The 23908-nt window shown below is 45.3% G+C and overlaps 1 protein-coding gene across 1 annotated transcript in view; it reads left to right on the plus strand.

Annotated features, from left to right (window-relative positions):
* The window catches only part of mtor (mechanistic target of rapamycin kinase), a 400677-nt gene that overhangs the window by 23983 nt on the left and 352786 nt on the right, over positions 1–23908 (plus strand). The window contains exons 3-6 of the mRNA XM_056274929.1: positions 22037–22145; positions 22330–22562; positions 22957–23157; positions 23290–23424. Of these exons, the coding sequence (XP_056130904.1) occupies positions 22037–22145; positions 22330–22562; positions 22957–23157; positions 23290–23424 (678 nt within the window). The remainder of the gene's footprint in view (positions 1–22036; positions 22146–22329; positions 22563–22956; positions 23158–23289; positions 23425–23908) is intronic.

Below are 23908 nucleotides of genomic sequence, written 5' to 3' on the forward strand. Positions count from 1 at the left end.
GAAGTTTGTTTGTTGGGCTAGCCATATGTCTAATTTCAGCTTGCTGTAATTTGCCACTGGTGGATGTGACCTTTTGAAGGTGTGAGGTTGAGTGGTGGTAGCTGAGGCCCGTACGTGGTGTTGTGGTGTTCTCAACTACTCCACTATTGAGAAGGAAACCCTAGCCATGCTACTTGCCCTGCAGCATTTTGAAGCGTATGTTGGTTCTAGCTCACTTCCGGTGACTGTGTATACCGACCATAATCCACTTGTCTTTTTAGCTCAGATGTACAACCACAACCAATGGTTGATGCGTTGGGCACTTTTGGTACAGGGGTGGAACATTGAAATCCGGCACAAAAGAGGAGCTGACAATATGGTGGCTGATGCTTTATCCCGTAGGTAAAATGCCTGTCCGGTTACCATACAAAAAGGTGTGAATTTGAAAAAACGGCAAATGTAATCCCCGTCCATACTTACGAGAAGTAATTAGCAGTGGTGTAATTTTTTTTTGGATGCAATTACCCTCTTACAGATACAAACCTAGGGTTTATATTTATAAGAGGGGGTGTTACGGCCCCAATGCCGTGTGTTGTGTATGTGATTACCCTCTCATATATACACCCAACAATGCCAGTGGGCCATTGTTGGCAGCAGTGAGTGGAGAGAGGCGGCCAGTGGGCCATTGGTGTCAACCAGAGAGCATGCTCTTGTGTCTATACTCCTTGAGAAGGAGGGTGAAACCTTATTAGTGTTCTTGTTTCTTTCGGTTTGGTTGGATCTGATTTTGTTTTGTTAAAAGCCTGGTTAGTTAAGCACCAGTATCTTTAGTTGCCCGTTTATTCGATTGTTTGACTAAAAGTTTGTTTTGTTGTTAAATCTGTTTTTACATCTGGTTCCGCCTCCCACCTTTCTTATTCCCCCGGGACATTTTTATTTTCTTTGTTACTTCCCCTCATCCCCTGGACCTTTAACGGGGAACGTAACAATTGGGGGCTCGTCCAGGATTTGAATCCGGGACCTCTCGCAAAAAATTCCCTCGGCCCCTTTGCATCCAGTTCCAGCTGTTGGGGCCCCCCTTTGAACATGTTATTGTAGACTGTGTTGGCCCCCTACCCAGGACTAAGTCTGGTAACCAGTTCCTACTGACTGTAATGTGTGTTTCGACCTGGTTTCCTGAAGCAGTTCCACTAAGGAAGATTACCGCTTCTGCCGTTAGTAGAGCTCTAACTAAGTTCTTTACAACTTTTGGGTTACCACGTGTTGTACAGATCGATCAGGGCACAAACTTTCTATCTAAGACCTTCAAACAAACACTACAGTCTTCGGGCATATCACACGCAGTGAGTAGTGCGTACCATCCTGAGTCACAGGGTGCGCTAGAACGCTGGCACCAAACTCTTAAGTCCATGTTGCAGAAGTACTGTTATGAGACAGGGAAAGATTGGGATGAAGGTTTGCCGTTCATGCTTTTTGCCATCCGTGACGCAAAGCAAGAGTCTCTGGGGTTTAGTCCGGCTGAACTCATTTTTGGCCATGATATGCGTGGTCCGTTAAAGGTGTTACAGGAGCAGTTCATGTCTAGTTCGTGCTCCCAGTCTGTGCGGGATTTGGTTTCCCAGTGCAGAGCACGACTGCATAATACAACATTACTGGCGAGAGAAGCCCTTTCCGCCTCACAGGATAACATGAAGAAACGGTTTGACCGTAAAGCAGTGGCGCGTCAGTTCTGTCCCGGTTACCAAGTACTCGTCCTATTGCCGGTGCCTGGATCTGCCCTCACTGCACGATTCCTGGGTCCATATGTGGTGGAAAGAAAAGTGTCTGATACAGACTATGTTATTCTCACTCCTGAGCGTAGGAGGAAAACACATTTATGTCATGTCAACATGCTTAAGCCTTACTTTCCCAGGAATACTCCTGGGGTGACACGGACGAGCCCCCAATTGTTACGTTCCCCGTTAAAGGTCCAGGGGATGAGGGGAAGTAACAAAGAAAATAAAAGTGTCCCGGGGGAATAAGAAAGGTGGGAGGTGGAACCAGAAGTAAAAACAGATTTATTAACAAAACAAACTTTTAGTCAAACTATCGAATAAACAGGCAACTAAAGATGCTGGCACTTAACTAACCAGGCTTTTAACAAAACAAACTCAGATCCAACCAAACCGAAAGAAACAAGAACACTAATAAGGTTTCACCCTCCTTCTCAAGGAGTATAGACACAAGATGCTTGCTCTCTGGTTGACACCAATGGCCCACTGGCCGTCTCTCTCCACTCTCTGATGCCAGCAATGGCCCACTGGCACTGTTGGGTGTCTCTCTCCAAGTTATATACCCAGCTGATGAGGAATTGGGGTCACCTGGGCTCAATCAGCAGTTCCACAGGAGGCGGGGCATTACCTGGAGAGGGAAAATTAGACACGCGGCACTAGGGCCGTAACACTGGGTTTCACGTAGCAGTTCTGTTGCCTTTGGGCTTTTGTGAAAAAATGTTACCACCTTTCTCACTTTCACCAGTAGCTCTGACACCCTTTCCACTCTCAGGGCTTTTTGCGAGGCCAGATTTAGGGTGTGCGCAATGCATCACATGTGTGGGTCCATTTTTGCCCCAGCTCCAGCCAGTACCATATTCTTGGCGTTATCCGTGACCAGTGCCATTTTCTTGTCTTCTATCTTCCACTCACGGCAAACTTCCCGCAGAAAAACTGCTAGATTGCCCCCTGTGTGGGCCTCGGTGAACACTGGTCTGTAGGACATGGCTCTGCATAACCCACTCTTCATCGATGTAGTGTGCAGTGACCGTGACGTACGAGTCTGTAGCGCATGATGTCCATCCATCAACTGTTACGGCAACTGTTTCAGCTTTGCGGAGTGACTGCTATCTCTTGTTTCACTGTCTCGTACAGTTTGGGGATTTGTTTCTCGGTGAAAAGCTTTCTGCTTGGAATATGGTACCTCGGTTCCAAGATGCGCATCAGGTGTTGGAAGCCCTCGTTCTCCGTCACACTGTAAGGCTGGATATCTTTACAGATAAAGAAGGCGATGGCTTCAGTTATTTTCTGGGCGCGTGCAGAGTTTGCGGCCAGCGGAGTTTGGAAAAAAGTAGTGATACTTGGCTGTTGACCCATGTTGCTATCACTGGAGCTAGCTATCGGGGAGTCCTCAGCCAAGCCATGTCGCCGTTTCAGGTAAGAAGTCAGGTTGGTTCTGCTGCCTTTGTATTTTATAGCAAGACGGCATCTTTTGCAAATTGCTTGGCTCTTGTCGAGGTTTCCATCTCTTTTAAAGAATCCGAAGTGATGCCAAACATGGGACATGTAGGTATGGCTTGGTAAAAGGTGTATCTGTTCGTCTGCCGTCTCTGCCATGTTGCTCGTTGATTGTATGAAGTAGGCCGGCTGTTGTGGCGTAAATATTGAGTTACTAGTGACGCCTAGTGGTGAGTAGGTGAATCCGCCTCCAATTTTTTTTTCTCCGCAGCAAATAGTTCACTCGTTTGAGAAATGGCTGAGAGAATTATGTAAGTGAATTGAATGAAAATAATCATTTTAAAAAATATATATATTATAAGAAATCGGATTTTACAGATGCAAAGCTTTTACAAGGTGATGCATCGCAGTTTCAGCGCAATTTCTATCCAATGCACACCACTCCAACCGATGCACTGCATCGTAGACCCTTGCATCGATACACCGATGCAAATCGGCTAATCGTCACAAGCCTAGTGTATATCTCGTCCTGTTACTGGTACACTTAATAGTGACACCTTTTCCTGAGGTTATAACTTGTCACATTTCTGTAAGGAACGACCGAATAGCTGTAGGTAGGCTGATAGTAGAGCCACTATGAGGCGTGACAGTTTGTTTGTGTCATTAAGGGATGCTTCTGCAAGAGTCTGGGTGGGCGGGTGGGAGGGGGGTGGTACATATATGTAGGTTTTTGTTTTTTTCTTTTTCTTTTTCCATCAGTCAGGTATCTGTTTTGAGAATTGATGCGGACCATCACTATTGTCGTTATATAACACTCCCAATACCTAGCTATGACCCAACCTAATTTAAAAGCATTGTCCAGTGAGAGAGACATTAAATTCACTAGCTTTAACTGTAAAGGGCTCAATAACCCTATAAAATGTAGCGAAGTATCACACCATCTCCACCACCTGGGTGCCCATATAATCCTTCTGCAAGAAACCCATCTCAAAGCCTCAGATCATTTGAAGTTGAAGAGAGGGTGGGTGGGTCAGACTTACCATTCCTCATTCCTGGGTAAATCAAGAGGTGTGGCTATTCTGTTGCACAAATCTGTTCCCTTTGTTCATTCAAATGTTATCTCTGACCCTAATGGTAGATTAATCATAGTTGCTGGCCAGATTCATAATACTCACGTGGCTTTGGCTAAAGTTTATGCTCCCAATTGTGACGATGATGCTTTCTTTAAACATTTTTTCTTGACACTTCCTGATATGTCTTCACACTACTTAATATTAGGAGGAGACTTCAACTGCTGGCTTAATCCGCAATTGGATAGCTCCTCCTCTAATGTCTGCACACTTTCAAAGTCTGCCAAGGTAATCCAGTCTTTCATGAGGGAGTTTGCTGTTTCTGACGCCTGCCGCTTTTTTAACCCTTCTAAAAGGGAATATTCCTTTTTCCCCCCCATGTCCTTCATACTTATACCCATATTGACTTTTTCCTGGTTGATAATCGATTATGTCTATCTGTGTTTGCATGTAAATATGACGCTATTGTTATATCAGATCACGCTCCAGTTTCTATGAATATATATTTTAAAATCTTTACTAGTACATGTGCGCCATGGCGTCTTAATACTCGCCTGCTTTCTAATGAGGACTTTGTTAACTTTGTTTCACGGCGAATTGATTTCTTTGTGAGTCTAAACAAAACGCTTGATGTTTCTGCATCAGTGCTGTGGCAAACTTTGAAGGCATATACAGTGCATCCGGAAAGTATTCACACCCCCTCACTTTCCCTACATTTTGTTATGTTACAGCCTTATTTTAAAATGGATTAAATTCCTTTTTTTTCTCACCAATCTACACACAATACCCCATAATGACAAAGTGAAAAAGGTTTTGTAGAAATCTTTGCAAATTTATTAAAAATAAAAAACTGAAATATTGCATGTACATAAGTATTCACACCCTTTGCTATGACACTCAAAATTGAGCTCAGGTTCATCCTGTTTCCACTGATCATCCTTGAGATGTTTCTACATCTTGATTGGAGTCCTCCTGTTGTAAATTCAATTGATCGGACATGATTTGGAAAGGCACACACCTGTCTATATAAGGTCCCACTGTTGACAGTGCATGTCAGAGCAGAAACCAAGCCATGAAGTCAAAGGAATTGTCTGTGGACCTCCGAGACAGGATTGTATCGAGGCACAGATCTGGGGAAGGGTACAAAAAAATGTCTACAGCTTTGAAGTTCGTGAAGAGCACAGTGGTCTCCATCATTCGTAAATGGAAGAAGTTTGGATCCACCAGGACTCCTCCTAGAGCTGGCCGCCCAGCCAAACTGAGCAATCGGGGGAGAAGGGTCAGGGAGTGACCAAGAATCCGATGGTCAATCTGACAGAGCTCCAGCGTTCCTCTGTTGAGATGGGAGAACCTTCCAGAAGGACAACCATCTCTGCAGCACTCCACCAATCAGGCCTTTATGGTAGAGTAGCCAGACGGAAGCCTTTGCTCAGTAAAAGGCACATGACAGCCCGCTTGGAGTTTGCCAGAAAGCACCTAAAGGACTCGCAGAACATGAGAAACAAGATTCTCTGGTCTGATGAAACCAAGATTGAACTCTTTGGCCTGAATGCCAAACGTCACGTCTGGAGGAAACCAGGCACCTCTCATCACCTTGCTAATACCAACCCTACAGTGAAGCATGGTGGTGGCAGCATCATGCTGTGGGGATGTTTTTCAGCAGCAGGAACTGGGAGACTAGTCAGGACCGAGGGAAAGATGAATGGAGCAAAGTACAGAGAGATGCTTGATGAAAACCTGCTGCAGAGCGCTCAGGACCTCAGACTGGGGCGAAGGTTTACCTTTCAACAAGACAACGACCCTAAGCACACAGCCAAGACAACGAAGGAGTGGCTTCGGGACAAGTCTGTGAATGTCCTTGAGTGGCCCAGCCAGAGCCCAGACTTGAACACCATTGAACATCCCTGGAAAGACCTGAAAATAGCTGTGCAGCGACACTCCCCATCTAACCTTACAGAGCTCGAGAGGATCTGCAGAGAAGAATGGGAGAAATACCCCAAATATAGGTGTGCCAAGCTTGTAGCTTCATACCCAAGAAGACTTGAGGCTGTAATTGCTGCCAAGGGTGCCTCAACCAAGTACTGAGTAAAGGGTGTGAATACTTATGTACATGCAATATTTCAGTTTTTTATTTTTAATAAATCTGCAAAAAATTCTACAAAACCTTTTCTGCTATGTCATTATGGGGTATTGTGTGTACATTGATGAGGAAAAAATAGGAATTTAATCCATTTTGGAATAAAGCTGTAACATAACAAAATGTGGGGAAAGTGAAGGGGTGTGAATATTTTTCGGATACACTGTATCAGGGGAGAGATAATCCTTACGACGCATCGTATTACAGAAATTCTGCTCCAAAGGAGATCAAGGTTTTATGAACATGGTGACAAGACCAACAAGCTACTGGCACACCAGTTACGTCAAATATCATCATCCCATCAAATCCCCCAGATCCAAACAAATTCAGGTAAAGCTAATGAAGCTTCGGAAATTAATAATGCGTTTAAGGAATTTTTAGGTCTCTTTATGCATCTGAACAGGGTTCTACACCTCCAAATTTTGATGTTTTTCTTTGATAAATTAGATATTCCCTCCATTGAGCAGTTTGTCACAGAGGAGGTAGAGAAGCCAAACACTATAGCAGAACTATATATAGCTGCGTTGTCTCTACAAAGCGGGAAATGTCCAGGACCAGATGGATATCCTTCTGAGTTTTATAAGAAATTTTGGCACAAGCTAGCCCCTTTACTAATGGAAATGTTTAATGAATCATTTGATTTAGGTTGCCTTCCTCAAACTCTTACTCAAGCCTCAATTTCCCTTCTCTTGAAGAAAGGCAAAGATCCCGCAGCCTGCACCTCCTACCGCCCAATAAGCTTGTTAAACACTGACTTTAAATTGTTATCAAAACTGCCGGCGCTATGCCTGGAATCTACTCTTCTATCTATTATTTCTTTGGACCAAACAGGGTTTACTCGAGATAGGCACTCCTTTGCCAACCTTAGACACCTATTTAATACAATCTATAATGTCCCTAACTCTAATACCCATGAAGCTTTGATATCTTTAGATGCCGAGAAGGCATTTGATAGAGTGGAGTGGGATTACCTTTTTTATACTTTATAAAAATTTGGTTTTGGGAGAAATTTTATCTCTTGGATTAAGCTACTCTACTCCACTCCGCTAGCCTCAGCCAGGACAAATAATATTCAATCGGATTATTTTCGCCTCTATCGCTCTACAAGACAAGGTTGTCCTTTGTGTCCATTATTATTTGCAGTCGCCATTGAACCCCTTTCGATAGCGCTCCGATCTAACCCCCATTTTACAGGCATATTTAGAGATGGAGTAGAATTGAAGGTCTCCCTTTATTCAGACGACCTCCTTTTATATGTTTCCAACTTGTCTATTTCTGTCCCTGCTGCCCTTGCTACTCTTCAATCATTTGGTCAAATATCTGGATACAAATTGAACTTAAACAAGAGTGAGATATTTCCTAATACAGCTACTAAGAATTATCCTCTACACAACTTACCCTTTAAAATTGCCCAACATAGCTTTGATTGGTCAAATCTTGGTATCAACACTTTTAAAGACTTGTATATTGATAACGTTTTTGCATCCTATCAGCAACTTTCAGACAGATTTTCACTTCCTAGGCAACATTTTTTCAGATATTTACAGGTCCGTAGCTTTGCCCATAACACGTTCCCCATGTTTCCCAACCTAACTAATGATTCCATTCTAGATGGTTGTTACATCCCTTGGCCTGGTGAGGGACAACAACTAGTGCACTGGGTATCAGTGAGGTGAGGGTGCAACACAGTGAGACAGGTAAATGTATAAATATAATAAAATAATAAAATATTAATATTTATTAACTTAAACATCATGACAGGGCAAGGGAACCGAACTACTGATAAAAGTAACCCCCGCCCCCCCTTGACAATGCTCAAAAGCACCAAACCTAAATACAGAGGGTGGCAACTGCTCCTAACCGAGTGTGTATAACAGGAGGTAAGCTACGTGATAGGGTGTATGCCCTTGGGCATCTTACCTTGATCCCCTTGCCCAAAAGAACTAAACAAACTAAAGGCTAAACATCCTCAAAATACTCAAGACTGAAACTGTTGTGGTTACACCGCCCCGAGCTGCCTCCCCGGCACGTTTAAGCCACTCCCCCAGCTCGGACGTGCCAGTAACATCTGAGCGCTTGGTTTGCGCTCTGAGGAGATGAGCGCTGTGCTGCACCAGGTGTTTGCCATCATCTATCAGACACACCTGCGGCAATCAGGCAGCCCTCTACAAGAAGCCTCCCAGAACGTCTCTCAGTGCTTCGACGTACTGAACCCTGCAGTAAAGCTCTTACAAGCCTATTCCAGTGATTTCCTGCTTACCCTTTTCTCGTGCCTATTCCCACGCTGTTTGGTTCCTCAGTAGCTAACTCCTGTGTTCCTGTTTGTTTGTGTTTCATCTCACTGTTTTTGTTTCCCTCAAAACCTTCCCTCCGCGACTTCCATGGCTCCCCGCGTCTCCCTCGCGTCTCCCTCGCTCCTCATCCCCAATGACCATCACGTTTTACCTGGACCTCTCCAGCGATCTCCCTCCGCGTCTCTCTCCCTGGACCCCTTCCTTCAGACTTGACTTCCTGGATATCGGACCCGGGCTTCCTCGGACAACCCCTTGCTCTACGGATTCGGACTTTGGTAGCCAGGCACATGCACATCGTCACAACAACCCCTACCTGAGATTCCCCTGTTATCATCCCTGTGGCAGTGTTGTTTATTTTCCTGCATTAAAATTGCCTTTGGGTTTTCTCGGTGTTCTATGTCCGTCTGTCCTTTGGCTTTCGCTACACTGGCATCTGGTCTTCATTCATGTTACATAACAGAACGTCGAAGCCCGAATGAGCCAAAGCAAACCCGACGGGCAGGCGGTCGCTGACCCCAGTCTCTGGCCCCAGCCCAGCTCCAGCTCCCAGTCCCTCCGAGCCTCCCTCCGGTTAACCATATCATGATCCCCGTGTTGAGTCTAACCTTCCCTGTCCTAAAGCCTTTGGTGGGGAGTTCGAGCAGTGCAGAGATTTTCGCGGTCAGTGTGAGCTCCTGTTAAAACACCAGCCAGCCACGTATAGGACGGGAGAGGCTAAGGTAGCCCTGGTGATATCCCTCTTGACTGGCAGAGCCAGTTGGGCATTGGCGGTGGTTGGCCATCACGAACTGTTCTCCACCAACTATGATGCCTTCCGCTGCGAATTTCGCTTAGTGTTTGACCACCCAGCGGACGAGGAGGACGCAACTGGCCTCCTCCATTCTATCCAGCAGGGAGCTACGTCAGTGGCAGACTACCCCAGGAGGTTTGGATACTGGCGGCTAACAGTGGGTGGGATGACACAGCGCTTAAGAGCGGGTACAGGAGGGGGCTCAGCAATTCCATCTAGGATCTCATTGTTAGAAACCGGCCCTCTTCCTTCAACGAGCTCATCAGTCTCTCTCTCCGGATGGACAAACAGTTGCGGGAGTGGCTTCTGGAGCACACTCAACACGCTTGAGTCTCTCATAGACCTACCCCCGCCCGAACTACTAGCAGGTCCCCTGTTCCAGCGTCCTGCAGCCACTCTCCGCCCTCTCAGTACCCCATGCTGCCCCTGGCATCATCTGCACCCAGATTGGAGGAGGAACCTATGCAGTTGGGTCGGTCGTGGCTTCCACTGGAGGAGCGGGAGCAGAGGATGCGTGACCAACTCTGCCTCTACTGTGGGAAATTGGGCCATTACATCCGAGCCTGCCTGACTTGCCCACAAAGACCAGACTCACTAGTGGGGGGTGTCCAAATGAACTTGACCACCCTGCCCCAGTCCAAAAAGGAGCACAACCGGTTGTTTCCTGTCACTCTCACCTGGGATAAGGAATCACTTTCTATTAGTGCACTGTTAGATTCGGGGGCAGATGAGTGTTTGATTAACATCTCGCTGGCCCGGCGATCCGGCATTCCACTCGTCCCCCTCGACACTCCCCTCACAGCCAAAGCTTTAGATAGTCTTTCACTCAGTAGGATTACACACAGCACAGCTTCTCTCACGCTCACTCTTTCGAGTAATCACGTAGAGACGGCGCGTTTTTTGGTCTTGCATGCCCCTGCAGTGCCCCTAGAGTTAGGTAGACCGTGATTGGAGAGGCACGATCCCCACTTCTCCTGGTCCACTGGGCGGATAATGGGTTGGAGCATTGCATGTCATGCCAACTGCCTTCGCTCCGCTCTCTCTCCGACCAGTAGCCCCAGCTGTGTGCTCTCTCCTCCGGATCTCACTGGTGTACCTTCTGTCTATCAAGATTTATCTCCCGTGTTTAGCAAAGACAGTGCACTTTCACTTCCCCCTCACCGTCCCTATGATTGCGCCATAGACCTCCTTCCCAGGGCCGCCCTTCCCACCGGTCAGTTGTATAACCTCTCGGTCCCGGAGAAGGAGTCTATGCACAATTATATCACGAAGTCCTTGGCCTCAGGAATCATAAGGCCCTCGTCATCCCTGGTTGCAGCGGGCTTCTTTTTTGTGGCAAAGAAGGATGGCAGCCTGAGGCCCTGTATAGATTATCATCAGTTAAATGACATCACTGTTAAAAAGAAGTATCCACTTCCCCTTTTGAGTTCCACTTTCGAGGCACTCATTCACACCACGGTGTTCACTAAATTAGACCTATGGCGTGCGTACCATTTGGTGCGTATTCGGGAGTGTGACAAAGGGAAGGCGGCCTTCAACACGCACCTAGGGCATTTCGAGTACCTCGTCATGCCCTTTGGCCTCACCAATGCCCAGGCCATCTTCCAAGCGCTGGTCAACGACGTCGACCAGTGACAACTGTTTACGACAGCTCCGGTGCTCACTCACCCTGACCCATCCAAGCAGTTCCATCGTGGAGGTGGACGCATCAGACACGGGCATCAGAGCTGTCCTCTCGCAGTGGTCGGAGGAGGACCAGAGAGTCCACCCGTGTGCCTTCCTCTGCCGGCGTTTCAGCCCAGCAGAGAGGAATTATGAAATCGGCAACAGCGAGTTGCTGTCGGTCCATGCCGCCCTGGAGGAGTGGAGACACTGGTTGGAGGGAGTGAAGCAGCCGTTCGTTGTGTGGTCAGACCACAAGAATCTGACCTACATGCCAACGGTGAAGAGGCTTAACCCCCGGCAGGCGCACTGGGCTCTCTTTTTCAGCCAGTTCGACTTCACCCTCACCTACCGCTCAGGTTCCAAGAACGTCGTTGCAGACGCCCTCTCCCGCCTCTTTCTAGATGGGTCCCCTGACGCACTGGACACCCCTGACACCATCCTTCCCCCAGCCCGGGTGGTGGGTGCCGTCACCTGGGCTATCGAATCAGTGGTGAGAAGAGCTCAGCGCACCCAGCCCGACCCAGGCAGCGGACCCCGGAATCGCCTATTTGTGCCGTCCACTGTCCGGTTCCAGGTGCTGGAGTGGGGGCACTCCAGCCAGTTCGCCTGTCATTCCGGCGTCCACCGGATGGTGGCCCTCATCCGCAGACGCTTCTGGTGGCCCACTATGGAGGCAGACACAAAAGAGTTCGTGGCCGCCTGCCCCACCTGTGCCCGCAGTTAGGCTACCCATCGCCCACTGGCTGGTCTCTTGCACCCCCTCCCTGTTCCCAGTCGACCTTGGTCACACATTGCCTTGGACTTCGTGACTGGCCTCCCCGTGTCCCAAGGTAATGATACTATCTTGACCATTGTTGACCGGTTTTCTAAGGCTGTCCATTTTGTCATCCTTCCCAAGCACTCCTCTGTGGCTGAGACGGCGGACCTCCTCATCTCCCATGTTATCCATCTCCATGGGATCCCTCAGGACATAGTCTCCGACCGTGGTCCCCAGTTCACTTCTAAGGTGTGGCAGGCCTTCTGTAAGGGGATTGGGGCCACATTCAGTCTCTCCTCCGGATAACACCCCCAGACCAATGGGCAGGCGGAACGGGCCAACCAAACCCTGGAGGCGGCCTTGTGTTGCGTCACCACCAGCAACCCCACCTCCTGGAGCAAGCATCTACCCTGGATGGAGTATTCCCTGAACACCATGGAGAGTTCTGCTACCGGTTTGTCCCCCTTTGAGTGCTCCCTCGGTTACCAACCCCCTCTGTTTCCCCGTCAGGAGTTGGAGGTGGCGGTCCCGTCCACGAGGGCCCATCTCCGCTAGTGCTGTCGCATCTGGAAGACTGCCCGGGCTGCTATGTTGCGGGCCACAGGGCGGTCCCGGCGCAGAGCTAACCGGCGGAGAGTGCCAGCCCCAGCCTGTCATTCTGGCCAGAGGGTGTGGCTACTGGCGAGGGACCTCCCCTTCCTGACACTCTCCCGGAAGCTGGCCCCTTGCTACGTCGGTCCCTACACCATTGACCGCATCATCCACCCCTCCGCGGTACGTCTCTTCCTCCCTGCCTCACTTAAGATTCACCCTGTGTTTCATGTCTCTCACCTCAAACCGGTAGCCTCAAGCTCCCTGTCTCCCCTTGTCCAAGCTCCTTCGCCTCCCAGGGTCCTCCACGGTAGTGATTTGGTCCGGTACGTCAACCGACTGCTCTCTGCCAGGGCCGGGGTTACCAATACCTGGTGGACTGGGTTGGTTATGGGCCCAAGGATCGCAGCTGGGTGCCCCGATCCTACCTGGCTGACCCCGCACTCCTGAAGGAGTTCTATCGGGCCCACCCCAACGCCATCGGACGGTCGCCCGGTGTCTCCTGTAGGAGGGGAGGTCCTGTTGTGGTTACACCGCCCATGAATTAGTAAGTTAAAGGGGGCCTGGCAACATAATAAGTAGTAGTAAGTGTTGAAAGTCAGTGGCACGAACACTATCCAGATATGGCTCCATCACAATGCCAGGCCTTGAAGAAATGATCCCCAGACTCTGGAGAACCTTTCCTCTTATCCACGAATTCAGTGTCAACTTGTCTCTTATTTTAGACAGGCCATAAGGTCCCGCAGCCATTGAGAGTGTATAGGTAGGGCAGCACCCTTCCATCTGAACAAGACTGCCCGTCGTGCCAGGACAGTAGGGCAGCACCCTTCCATCTGAACGAGACCGCCCGTTGTGCCAGGACAGTAGGGCGGCACCCTTCCATCTGAACGAGACCGCCCGTTGTGCCAGGACAGTAGGGCGGCACCCTTCTATCTGAACAAGACTGCCCGTTGTGCCAGGACAGTAGGGTAGCACCCTTCCATCTGAACAAGACCGCCCGTTGTGCCAGGACAGTAGGGCAGCACCCTTCAATCTGAACAAGACCGCCCGTTGTGCCAGGACAGTAGGGCAGCACCCTTCCATCTGAACGAGACCGCCCATTGTGCCAGGACAGTAGGGCAGCACCCTTCCATCTGAACGAGACCGCCCGTTGTGCCAGGACAGTAGGGCAGCACCCTTCCATCTGAACGAGACCGCCCGTTGTGCCAGGACAGAGCATCACGCTTGGTTTTCGGGAACCTCTCCTCTTCATTAACACCACATAGTGCTATGAGTGGGTTAGGTTCATAAAACAGTCAAGAGTCTGGAAGAGGGTTTGAAACATGGCCGCCACCATCAGTATTGCCATGGCAATACTGCTGTTTTATTGACAACATAGTGTTTATTTCATTAAGAAGATTTGAGTAACCTACAATGAAAACCTAATCTTATGTACTGAATAATTTGACTGTCTGCTGCAATATATGAAAACTTTTGATTTTATCAGTGAGCTAGATACGACACGTTGCGCCATTTGAGTGCCTGTGCATGACCACCGCGGTGGTACATGTGCACTGTGTTGTAGTAGACAGTGGGTACGTTCTCTCCGTTTCCTTCAGACCACCACGATCAGAGACAGAAGGAAAGGGCTCAGAGGAAGAGACGTGTAAACCGATCAGGTCAAATAAAATCTATCTAGACTTCAAATCACAGGTGAAATGTGTACATAAAAACGAGCATATTTGGCATCATTATCAGTATTGTACAACAGTGGGCCATATTTCTGACTGAAGCATTGTTGCATCTGTTCCTCAGTTTCGAACGTTAAGTGGTCCAGACAAGTGCAGGACTTGGCTGCTGACATTTATTTCATGATGTAAACAGTATAGTGCAAACAGGTCAACTTATTTCATGATGTAAACAGTATAGTGAATACAGGTCAACTTATTTCATGATGTAAACAGTATAGTGAATACAGGTCAACTTATTTCATGATGTAAACAGTATAGTGAATACAGGTCAACTTATTTCATGATGTAAACTGTATAGTGAATACAGGTCAACTTATTTCATGATGTAAACAGCATAGTGAATACAGGTCAACTTATTTCATGATGTAAACAGTATAGTGAATACAGGTCAACTTATTTCATGATGTAAACAGTGTAGTGCAAACAGGTCAACTTATTTCATGATGTAAACAGTATAGTGAATACAGGTCAACTTATGTCATGATGTAAACAGTATAGTGAGTACAGGTCAACTTATTTCATGATGTAAACAGTATAGTGAATACAGGTCAACTTATTTCATGATGTAAACAGTATAGTGAATACAGGTCAACTTATTTCATGATGTAAACTGTATAGTGAATACAGGTCAACTTATTTCATGATTTAAACAGTATAGTGAATACAGGTCAACTTATTTCATGATGTAAACAGTATAGTGAATACAGGTCAAGTGGGACAACTGGTAAAGTGGGACACAGATTTCATTATCTTTATCTTTTTTTTCTTCTTTTTTTTTACTTTATTTTCCAATTTTCAAGTTTTTTTGGAACAGGTATACAAAGCACACGAACAACAACAACAACAACAACAAAAATAAACATGCAGGAATCCCCCCTCCCCCCCAAGGCTAAAAAAAAAAAAGGACTACGCAGGGATTTCTTGTTCCAATTCCACATAATAACCATATTTTTGAAGACAATATAAAGTTGTACACATATATCTATAAGTATTTTCGTTACAACCAGGTAAATAAAAAGTACATTCAATAAAAGGGAAACCCTTCAATAAAGTCTATGAAAGGACTCCAGGTCAAAGTAAAGTTTTTGCGCGTTTTACATATTTTATATCGGAGCTTTTCTAAAGGTAGAAAGGACAGCACCTCCCTCAACCACTGCATAAATGATGGCGCTTTATTTGACTTCCAGTTAAATAGGATAAGTCTGCGTGCTAGTAATGAGGCAAATGCTTGAGCATTTGCCTGCAAAGTTGTGACCTTACAGTTAGGGGGTGGTATGCCAAAGACGGCTGTGTGAAAATCGGGGTTTATGGTCTGTTTACAGATATGTGAGAATACATTAAATATCTGTCCCCAATAACTGTTGAGGGAGGGGCATGCCCAGAACATGTGTCCCACCGAGGCTGGACTATGACTGCACCTCGGACAGCTAGGGTCTGTGGTGGGAAAGATTCTGGCAAGCTTGTCCCCCGAGTAGTGAAGACGGTGAAGCACCTTAAACTGAATTAACCCATGTCGTATACACAATGAAGACGTATGAATACGAGTTAAGCTGTCCCGCCATGCCTCTTCAGAAAGCTCTACTCCCAAATCTCTCTCCCATGCAGTTTTTGTTTTGTCCCAGGATATCTGTTTCAATCCCTGTATCAGTGTGTAAATTATAGAGACCCGTTTTTTCCCAAAGGGATCCTTCTCTAGAATAACATCTAATTGGCTCCTGGTTGGCAGATACGGAAATGAGGGAAACACTTCCTTGGCAAAACTACGGATTTGAAGGTATCTAAAAAAATGGGATCTGGGTATGTTATGGTCTTTGGTAAGTGTTTCAAATGAGGTGAATGTTCCATCTTTAAATAGATCACAGAAAAACACCAGTCCATTTCTATGCCAAAGTTGAAATGTGTTATCTAACACAGATGGCAAGAAGAATTGATTATTTGCTACTGGAAAAAGACCGCTAGCATGCTTTAATCCAAAATGCCTCCTAAACTGGAGCCATATCCTAAGTGAAGCTTTAACCACTGGGTTTGTTATTTGTATGTTACAATTATGTGGTAGTGGAGAGGTGAATATCGGTAAAGGATTGGATAAGAGTTCCATGTGAACCCAATCTGTACCCTGTTGATTCTCATATGTAAATGCCCAATGTAAAAGTTTTACAATGTTCGCAGCCCAGTAGTAACAAATAAAGTTAGGCAAACCTAATCCCCCTGTCTCCTTAGGGACCTCCAAGTATATATTCTTCATCCTGGGGTTTGAATTGTTCCAGATGAATGATGAAATTAATCTATCTAATTGTTGAAAAGTTGTCTTAGGTATGAATATGGGAATCATTTGAAAAAGATAGAGAAATCTGTGTAAGACTGTCATTTTAACTATATTAATGCGGCCCGCTAATGAAATTGGTAGCGTTGACCACTTTTTAAAATCTTTTGTTCGTTCTATTAGTGTTTTAAAGTTATGGTTATATAACCTCCCCATTGTATGAGTGACTTTGATTCCTAAATATGTAAATACATTATGTTCAAGTTTGAATGGAAAGCTAGAGTAGTCTCTATCAGTGTGGTTAATTGGAAAAAGCAAGCTCTTTGAATAGTTTATCTTATAACCTGACAGGCGACCAAAGTTATCCAGGGTAAGTAATAGTCTTGGTATAGATTCTATTGGGTTGGATATATATAACAACAGGTCATCTGCATAAAGTGATACCTTATGCAATTTACCACCTCGTGAGATACCTTTAATGCCATCCTCTGCCCTAAGAGCTATAGCGAGTGGCTCAATTGCCAAATCGAAAAAGTAAGGAGAGAGGCTGCAGCCCTGTCTGCAGCCCCTATGGAGGGAAAAATAATCAGAAATAATATTATTCGTCCGCACTGCGGCTGTCGGTGAGCAATGCAATATTTTAACCCATGCTAGGAATGTGAAACCAAAGCCAAACCTTTCTAGAACAGCAAATAGATATTGCCATTCGATGCGGTCAAATGCCTTCTCAGCATCTAAAGAAATCACTACTTCTGTCTGTTCTACGGAATGTGGTGTGTACAGTACATTAAATAGGCGGCGCATGTTATAGAATGACTGCCTGCCTGGTATAAAACCAGTTTGATCAGGGTTAACAACCGTTGGGACAACAGTTTCAATACGGGTGGCCAAGATTTTTGTAAGGATTTTGTAGTCGCAATTCAACAAGCTTACAGGACGGTAGGAGCCACACATTAGGGGATCTTTTTCTTCTTTAAGTAACACTGATGTGATTGCCTGCATCATAGTTTGGGGCAATTTCTGTTGGTTAAAAATTTCCTGATACATCAGGTTAAGTATTGGTGCCATCTTGGTAGCAAATTCTTTATACATTTCAATTGTGAAACCATCCGGACCTGGTGCTTTGTTGCTCTGCATGGATTTAATTGCTTGTATCACTTCCTCTGTTGATATCTCTCTGTCTATCTGTGCTCTGTCTTCAAGGGCAATTTTTGGTGTGGTCAGACCGTCTAAAAAAGTTGAAATATGCAACAAGTCGCTGGGCGGTTTTGAACTATAAAGGGTAATATAAAATTGTTTAAACTGGTTATTGATGGTGTCAGGGTCGGCAGTCTTTACCCCAGCTGCTGTGCAAATTTCAGAAATAGTGTTAGCGGCTATGGACTGTCTAACCTGATGGGCTAATAGTTTTCCAGCTTTCTCTCCATGCTCATAAAATGTCTGTTTTGATTTAAAGAATAATTGTTCTGTTTGTTTAATGGAGAGATTGTCGAATTCTGTTTTTAATAATATTTTTTTCTTATAAAGTTCAGGTGTTGGGGAATCGGCATATGAACGGTCCACTTCCGCTATACTATGGGACAGTTCTGTTAGACGTTGTTTATGTTTCTTTCTCTCATGTGCTGTGTATGAGATTATTTGGCCTCTAAGGTAGGCTTTGAGAGCCTCCCAAACAATAGTTAGTGGCATATCTGGAGTATGGTTGAATTCCATAAAGATATCTATCTGCTGGGAGAGAAAATTTTTAAAGGAGTCCCTGGACAGTAATAGAGGATCAAATCGCCAGGTGCGTTGGGGTTTAGGGCAGTCTATGAAACCTATATCAAGATGTACAGGACTATGATCCGAAATAACAATACTATTATATTGGCTCCCCCTAACCATAGGAAGGACCCTACTATCCAGGAGAAAAAAGTCAATCCTTGAGTAAGAATGGTGCACTGGGGAAAAAAAGGAGTATTGTTTAGTAGTTGGGTTGTTTCTTCTCCAGGGATCAAAAAGAGAGTAGGATTCCATAAATGAATGGATAACAGCACCTGCCTTCGAAACTTTACTATTAGGTCTTGGGTTTGATCTGTCCAAATATGGATGAAATACACAATTAAAATCTCCCCCCAATATTAATCGGTAATTATTTAAGTCTGGGAGGGCTGCTATGAAACTAGAGAAAAAAAGTGGGTCATCCCAGTTTGGTCCATATACATTTGCCAGTGCCACAAGTGTACCATACAGGTTACCCGTCACTATCACATACCTTCCCCTGGGGTCAGAAATAGTCAGTAGTGGAACGAATGGGATACCCTTCCTGATCAAGATGTGTGTTCACTTGACCGAAGTTGAGTTTCCTGTAAGAACATGACATCAGCTCTCAAAGATTTTAAATGTACAAAAACCCTACTACGCTTTACTGGATTGTGAATTCCCTTTATATTCCAGCTCAAAAAACGAAGATAACCTGTATTCTGAGTGTCAAACATTTTTTCTAAAAATGAAAAGAGAAAAGAAAAGAAAAAGTCCCTGCCTACTAGCTACAAAACAAAAACAGAGCCTTGAGAACCCATGCTGATCTACTAATTCCCTAAAGATCGCATCCCCCATTTCTAGTATAACCTGGCAAATAACCATATAAAAACCCTCTAACAAGCCCCAACCAGGGCGAACAGTGGTCTTGTTAAGATTATATTATTATATTTTTAAAAAAATTAAAATTAAAAAAAAAAGAAAAGGAAGGAAAATATATCTACACCCATATAACAGCAGTTATAATACAGTTCCTTTGTAGGTAAGTGACACTGACCTGGGTGTCGCCCTAGCAGTCGTCACCAAAGCACTGTTACGGGTCTCATAATAATTAGCATCCATACACACATATACATGCACACACACGATAATAATAAAACAGAAAAATAGCTTTTTTAAATGGGCAGCAGGTATGAGACATTCTTATTAAATGAAAAATGTAACATTATCTGTGAGTCTCAAATTACAAAAGTTAAAGTAAATAGATAAAGTTAAACCATAACGTTACCCTGTTGTCTTGGTGTCTTAGCTAGTTACTTCCGCTAGCTGTTGGCACTTAGCAGCTAATATCAATTAGCCGCCAATACCAGTTAGCCACAAATATATTGGAGTTTATCAACATCTTACTGTACATTGTCGTGAGGCTTTAGATTCTCCCTGATATAACCCATCGCCTTAGATGGGTCTTCGAACTGCTTTTCTTGGCCGGACGATGAAGTGATACGAAGCACCGCCGGGAACCGGATCCCGAACTTGAATCCCTGGCAGCTCCGGAGGAGCCGTTTAGCTTCGGAGAAGGCCGCTCTCTTCTTCGCCACTGCCGCGGTGTAATCCAAGAAGATGCTCACTCTCTTGCCGTGCAGGCTCAACGGAGCTGAACGGGCAGCTTTGCGGAAAACCTCCTCCCTCTCTGAGAAATAGTGAAACTTCACCACGATGATCTGGGGGGGTTCTCCTTCGTTGGTCGAGTGCCGCAGGCCGCGGTGAGCCCAGTCTAGGGTCGGGGTGAAGCTGAGGCCCAGTAACTCCTGCAGTAGTGTAGCGATGGTAACAGTAGGCTGCTGGCCTCCGCTGGTCTCGAATCCCTCCTTTATCCCGACAATGCATGCATTACACCGGCGTTGTCGCCCCTCCATACCGTCTACCTTCTGGCGTAGCATAGCGACTTCAGATTTTAGCTGGCCGATGTCCTCCTCCATTTTCGTGGTCTTGTCTGAGTATGTGTTCAGGCCGTCCTCCACGTCTTTCAGACGGGTCTCTTGTTTCGCCATGCCGGCCTTTATAGCGTCTATTTTTGCATTCAGATCCTCTGTGAATGAATCTATCCGTGCCAAGATCTTGCTCTCACTGCTCGCGATGGCAGCCATCACCCCAGATAGGTCTGTAGACTCCTCGTCCGGGGCTTTCACAGAGCCCGAGGCTTTAGCGGCCTGGTCACTGCTGGATTTGTTTTTGCCCATCGCGTCTTCTAGATGATCGATATGCAAGTACAGGGTTGTGAGTCCGGTGTGCTAGCGGTTAAGTATCGTGTGTGTTAAACCTAATTTATCTGTGTTTGATCTGAAAAGTTAAAATATTAATGAAAAGTTCGCGCTGATCAGGAGCTCAATCTAAAGACATCTTCACATGTTACTGCTCACCAGCGCCCCCTATCTTTATCTTTATGTGTATATACTTCCATTGCTAAAAGTTAGGGCCGAACGGTTAATCAAATTCAAATCGAAATCATGATGTAATAGAACGCAATTTTCAAATGGCAAAGGCTGTGATTAAAAAAAAGTGTCCTTTTTAATGTTACACAATCGACCCAGTCAGAGGGTCGGAAAGACCTGGCCATGTGGGATTCACGTACACACACACTACCCTATGCTCACATGACATACGCGGGAGAGCAGTAAATGAAGAAAACAACTTGCCGCGCTACGCTTTGACTCCAAGGGTGTTTCCTTTCCTGCTGCCCAATGATGAACTGGATAAATTAATTTGATGTTTGATTATGTCCAACATGTCTGGTCACCAGACATGACTACCACCGAGGTGTTGCAGTGTTTACAGGTGTTGGACAGCGGCCATTTTGAATTGTTTGAAAAATAGTACTAAAGTTGTTAAAATGTTAATTTGATGTCAAGTAGTTTCCTAACAGACATACTAACATATGTAATGCATTAATATCTCAATTGGGTATTTATCTTGACACAATAGAGTTTAAAAATCGGCTGTCATTTTGACCGCTGTAACAGTCAGAAATATACCTACTGTGTTTTGGGACAGTATTTTGGTTGTAGTACCATATTTGGTCACTGGGTAGCGCTTCATGTATATACTGCGACTCATCACTGGAGCCAGCGTCATTCCCAGTCTACCTGTCTATTGTACAACAGTCACGTGTCTCTCCTTAGTAACAGCTCGGTTCGTGTACAGCTGTGTATCACTACATGTGTGTTGAAAGCTCATAGTGCCGTTGTAACCAGGCATTGTATGGTGGCAAGTATAGGCTATTAAAGTGACACAAGTGCGAAATCCTACTATGGACTTTGTCTGAATGACTCTATGCTAAGCTATCCTGGTGCCGCCTAGCTAGTACTAAGCTAACACAGCTAACATGTAACCACAGCTCGTTACACCGCCCATGGTCGTTTCAGGTAGGAGGGAAATCCCGGTCGCTCTTTAATCAGAATTTTCAAAACTTGATTTTTTTTAAAAATCTGTCTTTCAAGGAGCTGAAATCAGACCCAGTATATTCAACCTGAAAATGTTAACCTGAATTATCAAAATATGATTTTTTTTAATCTGAATTTCAAGTAGCTGAATTCAGACCCAGTGTATTCAAATATCTATCTAAGGGTCACTGAAACATTTCAATAACATCAACATATGCTTAGTTTGTCAAGCATCATGAATTCATTAACATCTTCAGTTCAAGTTCTGCGGAGACTGATTTCCATCCATAAATGTTGAACAGCATCACATTGCTTGGTCACATGTTGTAGTGCTCGTGTGTTTTTCATAATTGCTTTTTATCCCTTCCTAGTTAAGTCAAGATGAAGCCACAACATTTTATGATGAGTTGAACCATCACATTTTTGAGCTGGTGTCCAGCTCTGATGTAAATGAGAAGAAAGGAGGAATTCTTGCTATTGGTAAGCCCTCTGCCCCAACAAGTCACATTTCCCTTTCATTTAGCTGAAGGTCTTGGTTAAACTGTTCATGACTTTGAGATTGCTGGCTGCTGTTGCTATCTGTAGTTGCTCTCTACTGTACTGATGTCTTTACTACACAAAATGATATAGCAGTATAACTGCATGAGTTGATGATTTGTTTCAGTGAGCCTAATTGGAGTAGAGGGCGGTAATGCCACCAGGATTAGCCGGTTTGCCAACTACCTGCGTAACCTGCTCCCTTCCAGTGACCCAGTCGTGATGGAGATGGCTTCCAAAGCCATGGGCCATCTCTCTATGGCAGGGGATACTTTCACTGCTGAGTATGTGGAGTTTGAAGTGAAGAGGGCCCTAGAGTGGCTTGGGGCAGACAGAAATGAAGGCAGGCGCCATGCTGCAGTGAGTATTGAGCAGGACATCACAGGCCGACTGGGTTTTGTTGCTGCAATAGCGCCAGTGCTTGGTGCTATTTATGCATGGTGAATCTACTGATGTCTTCCAGTGATGATGATGGCAGGTGACTTGTATTTGTAATGACAGTTCTGTTGTACTGGAGGCGGTTTCTGACATCACTGTCAGTATTGCTTTAATTAAGATGCATTTAAGCAACAGCATGTTTTAGCGCTATATATGACTGGGTTGTTACAGAAAACACTAGCTTGACAAATGTTTATATAGTACACAAGGTTAACAGAGTGACTGGGCATGAAATATCGCAGTAATTTCCTAGTAAGTTTCATGCAAAAGGCATTCAAATTCTAAGGGCATGAATGCTTATTTGTTTCTTTTCCAGGTGCTGGTTTTGAGGGAGCTGGCTGTGAGTGCCCCCACCTTCTTTTTTCAGCAAGTGCAGCCCTTTTTTGACAATATTTTTTATGCAGTGTGGGACTCTAAGCAGGCCATTCGAGAAGGGGCTGTGTCAGCACTCCGAGCATGCCTCATTCTTACCACTCAGAGGGAGACCAAGGAAATGCAGAAACCACAGTGGTACAAAGTAAGTCAACTCTTCCCAATAACACCATATTTTTCTCGCCACTGTGAGTTCATGAATGTACATAGACTTGGCAAAGGAGAAAAGTCTGCCTTCACAGTGGGAACCCATGAATTGTGTGCTTTCATTTAACAGCAGACCTTTGAGGAAGCAGAGAAAGGCTTTGATGAAACCTTGGCAAAAGAGAAGGGGATGAATCGTGACGACAGGGTCCACGGTGCCCTCCTCATTCTTAATGAGCTGGTTCGCATCAGCAGCATGGAGGGAGAGGTGAGAACTAGTTTAGCCAAGGAGACATAGTTATTTTATTCTGCAACCTACATCAACCCAAAACCCAAGGCCTAGGGTCATTGGTATCATAAAGGACTAGCTGTGTGTCACAAACACTGGTAATTATAAAGGTCTAGCTGTGTGTCACAAACACTGGTAATGAGCCAAAACATGATGACAACTCTAGAGTTGGGTCGGGGTCTGGTTTTGCTGGTTCGGTCTGGTGTACAAGTTTAAACCAGTTGGATTTTATGCAAACTGACTGAGCCGGCATTTGTCGTTGTGAGATGTTCTGGCAAATTAAAAGCCTACATCAGCCACCTGTGCTGATGGTGTCACGGCGTTTAATCCAACTTATATTGCATTAGTAATAAGCAATATGACAGCATGATTAACATGTTATATTTGTTTATAAATGGACAAACGGAGCCGCTAGTATATGACAGGCCGTGCACAATTTAGTGCTGAGCCGAGGCCGGGAACA

The sequence above is a fragment of the Lampris incognitus genome, chromosome 2 (assembly GCF_029633865.1).
Source record: "Lampris incognitus isolate fLamInc1 chromosome 2, fLamInc1.hap2, whole genome shotgun sequence".
Lineage (NCBI taxonomy): Eukaryota > Metazoa > Chordata > Actinopteri > Lampriformes > Lampridae > Lampris > Lampris incognitus.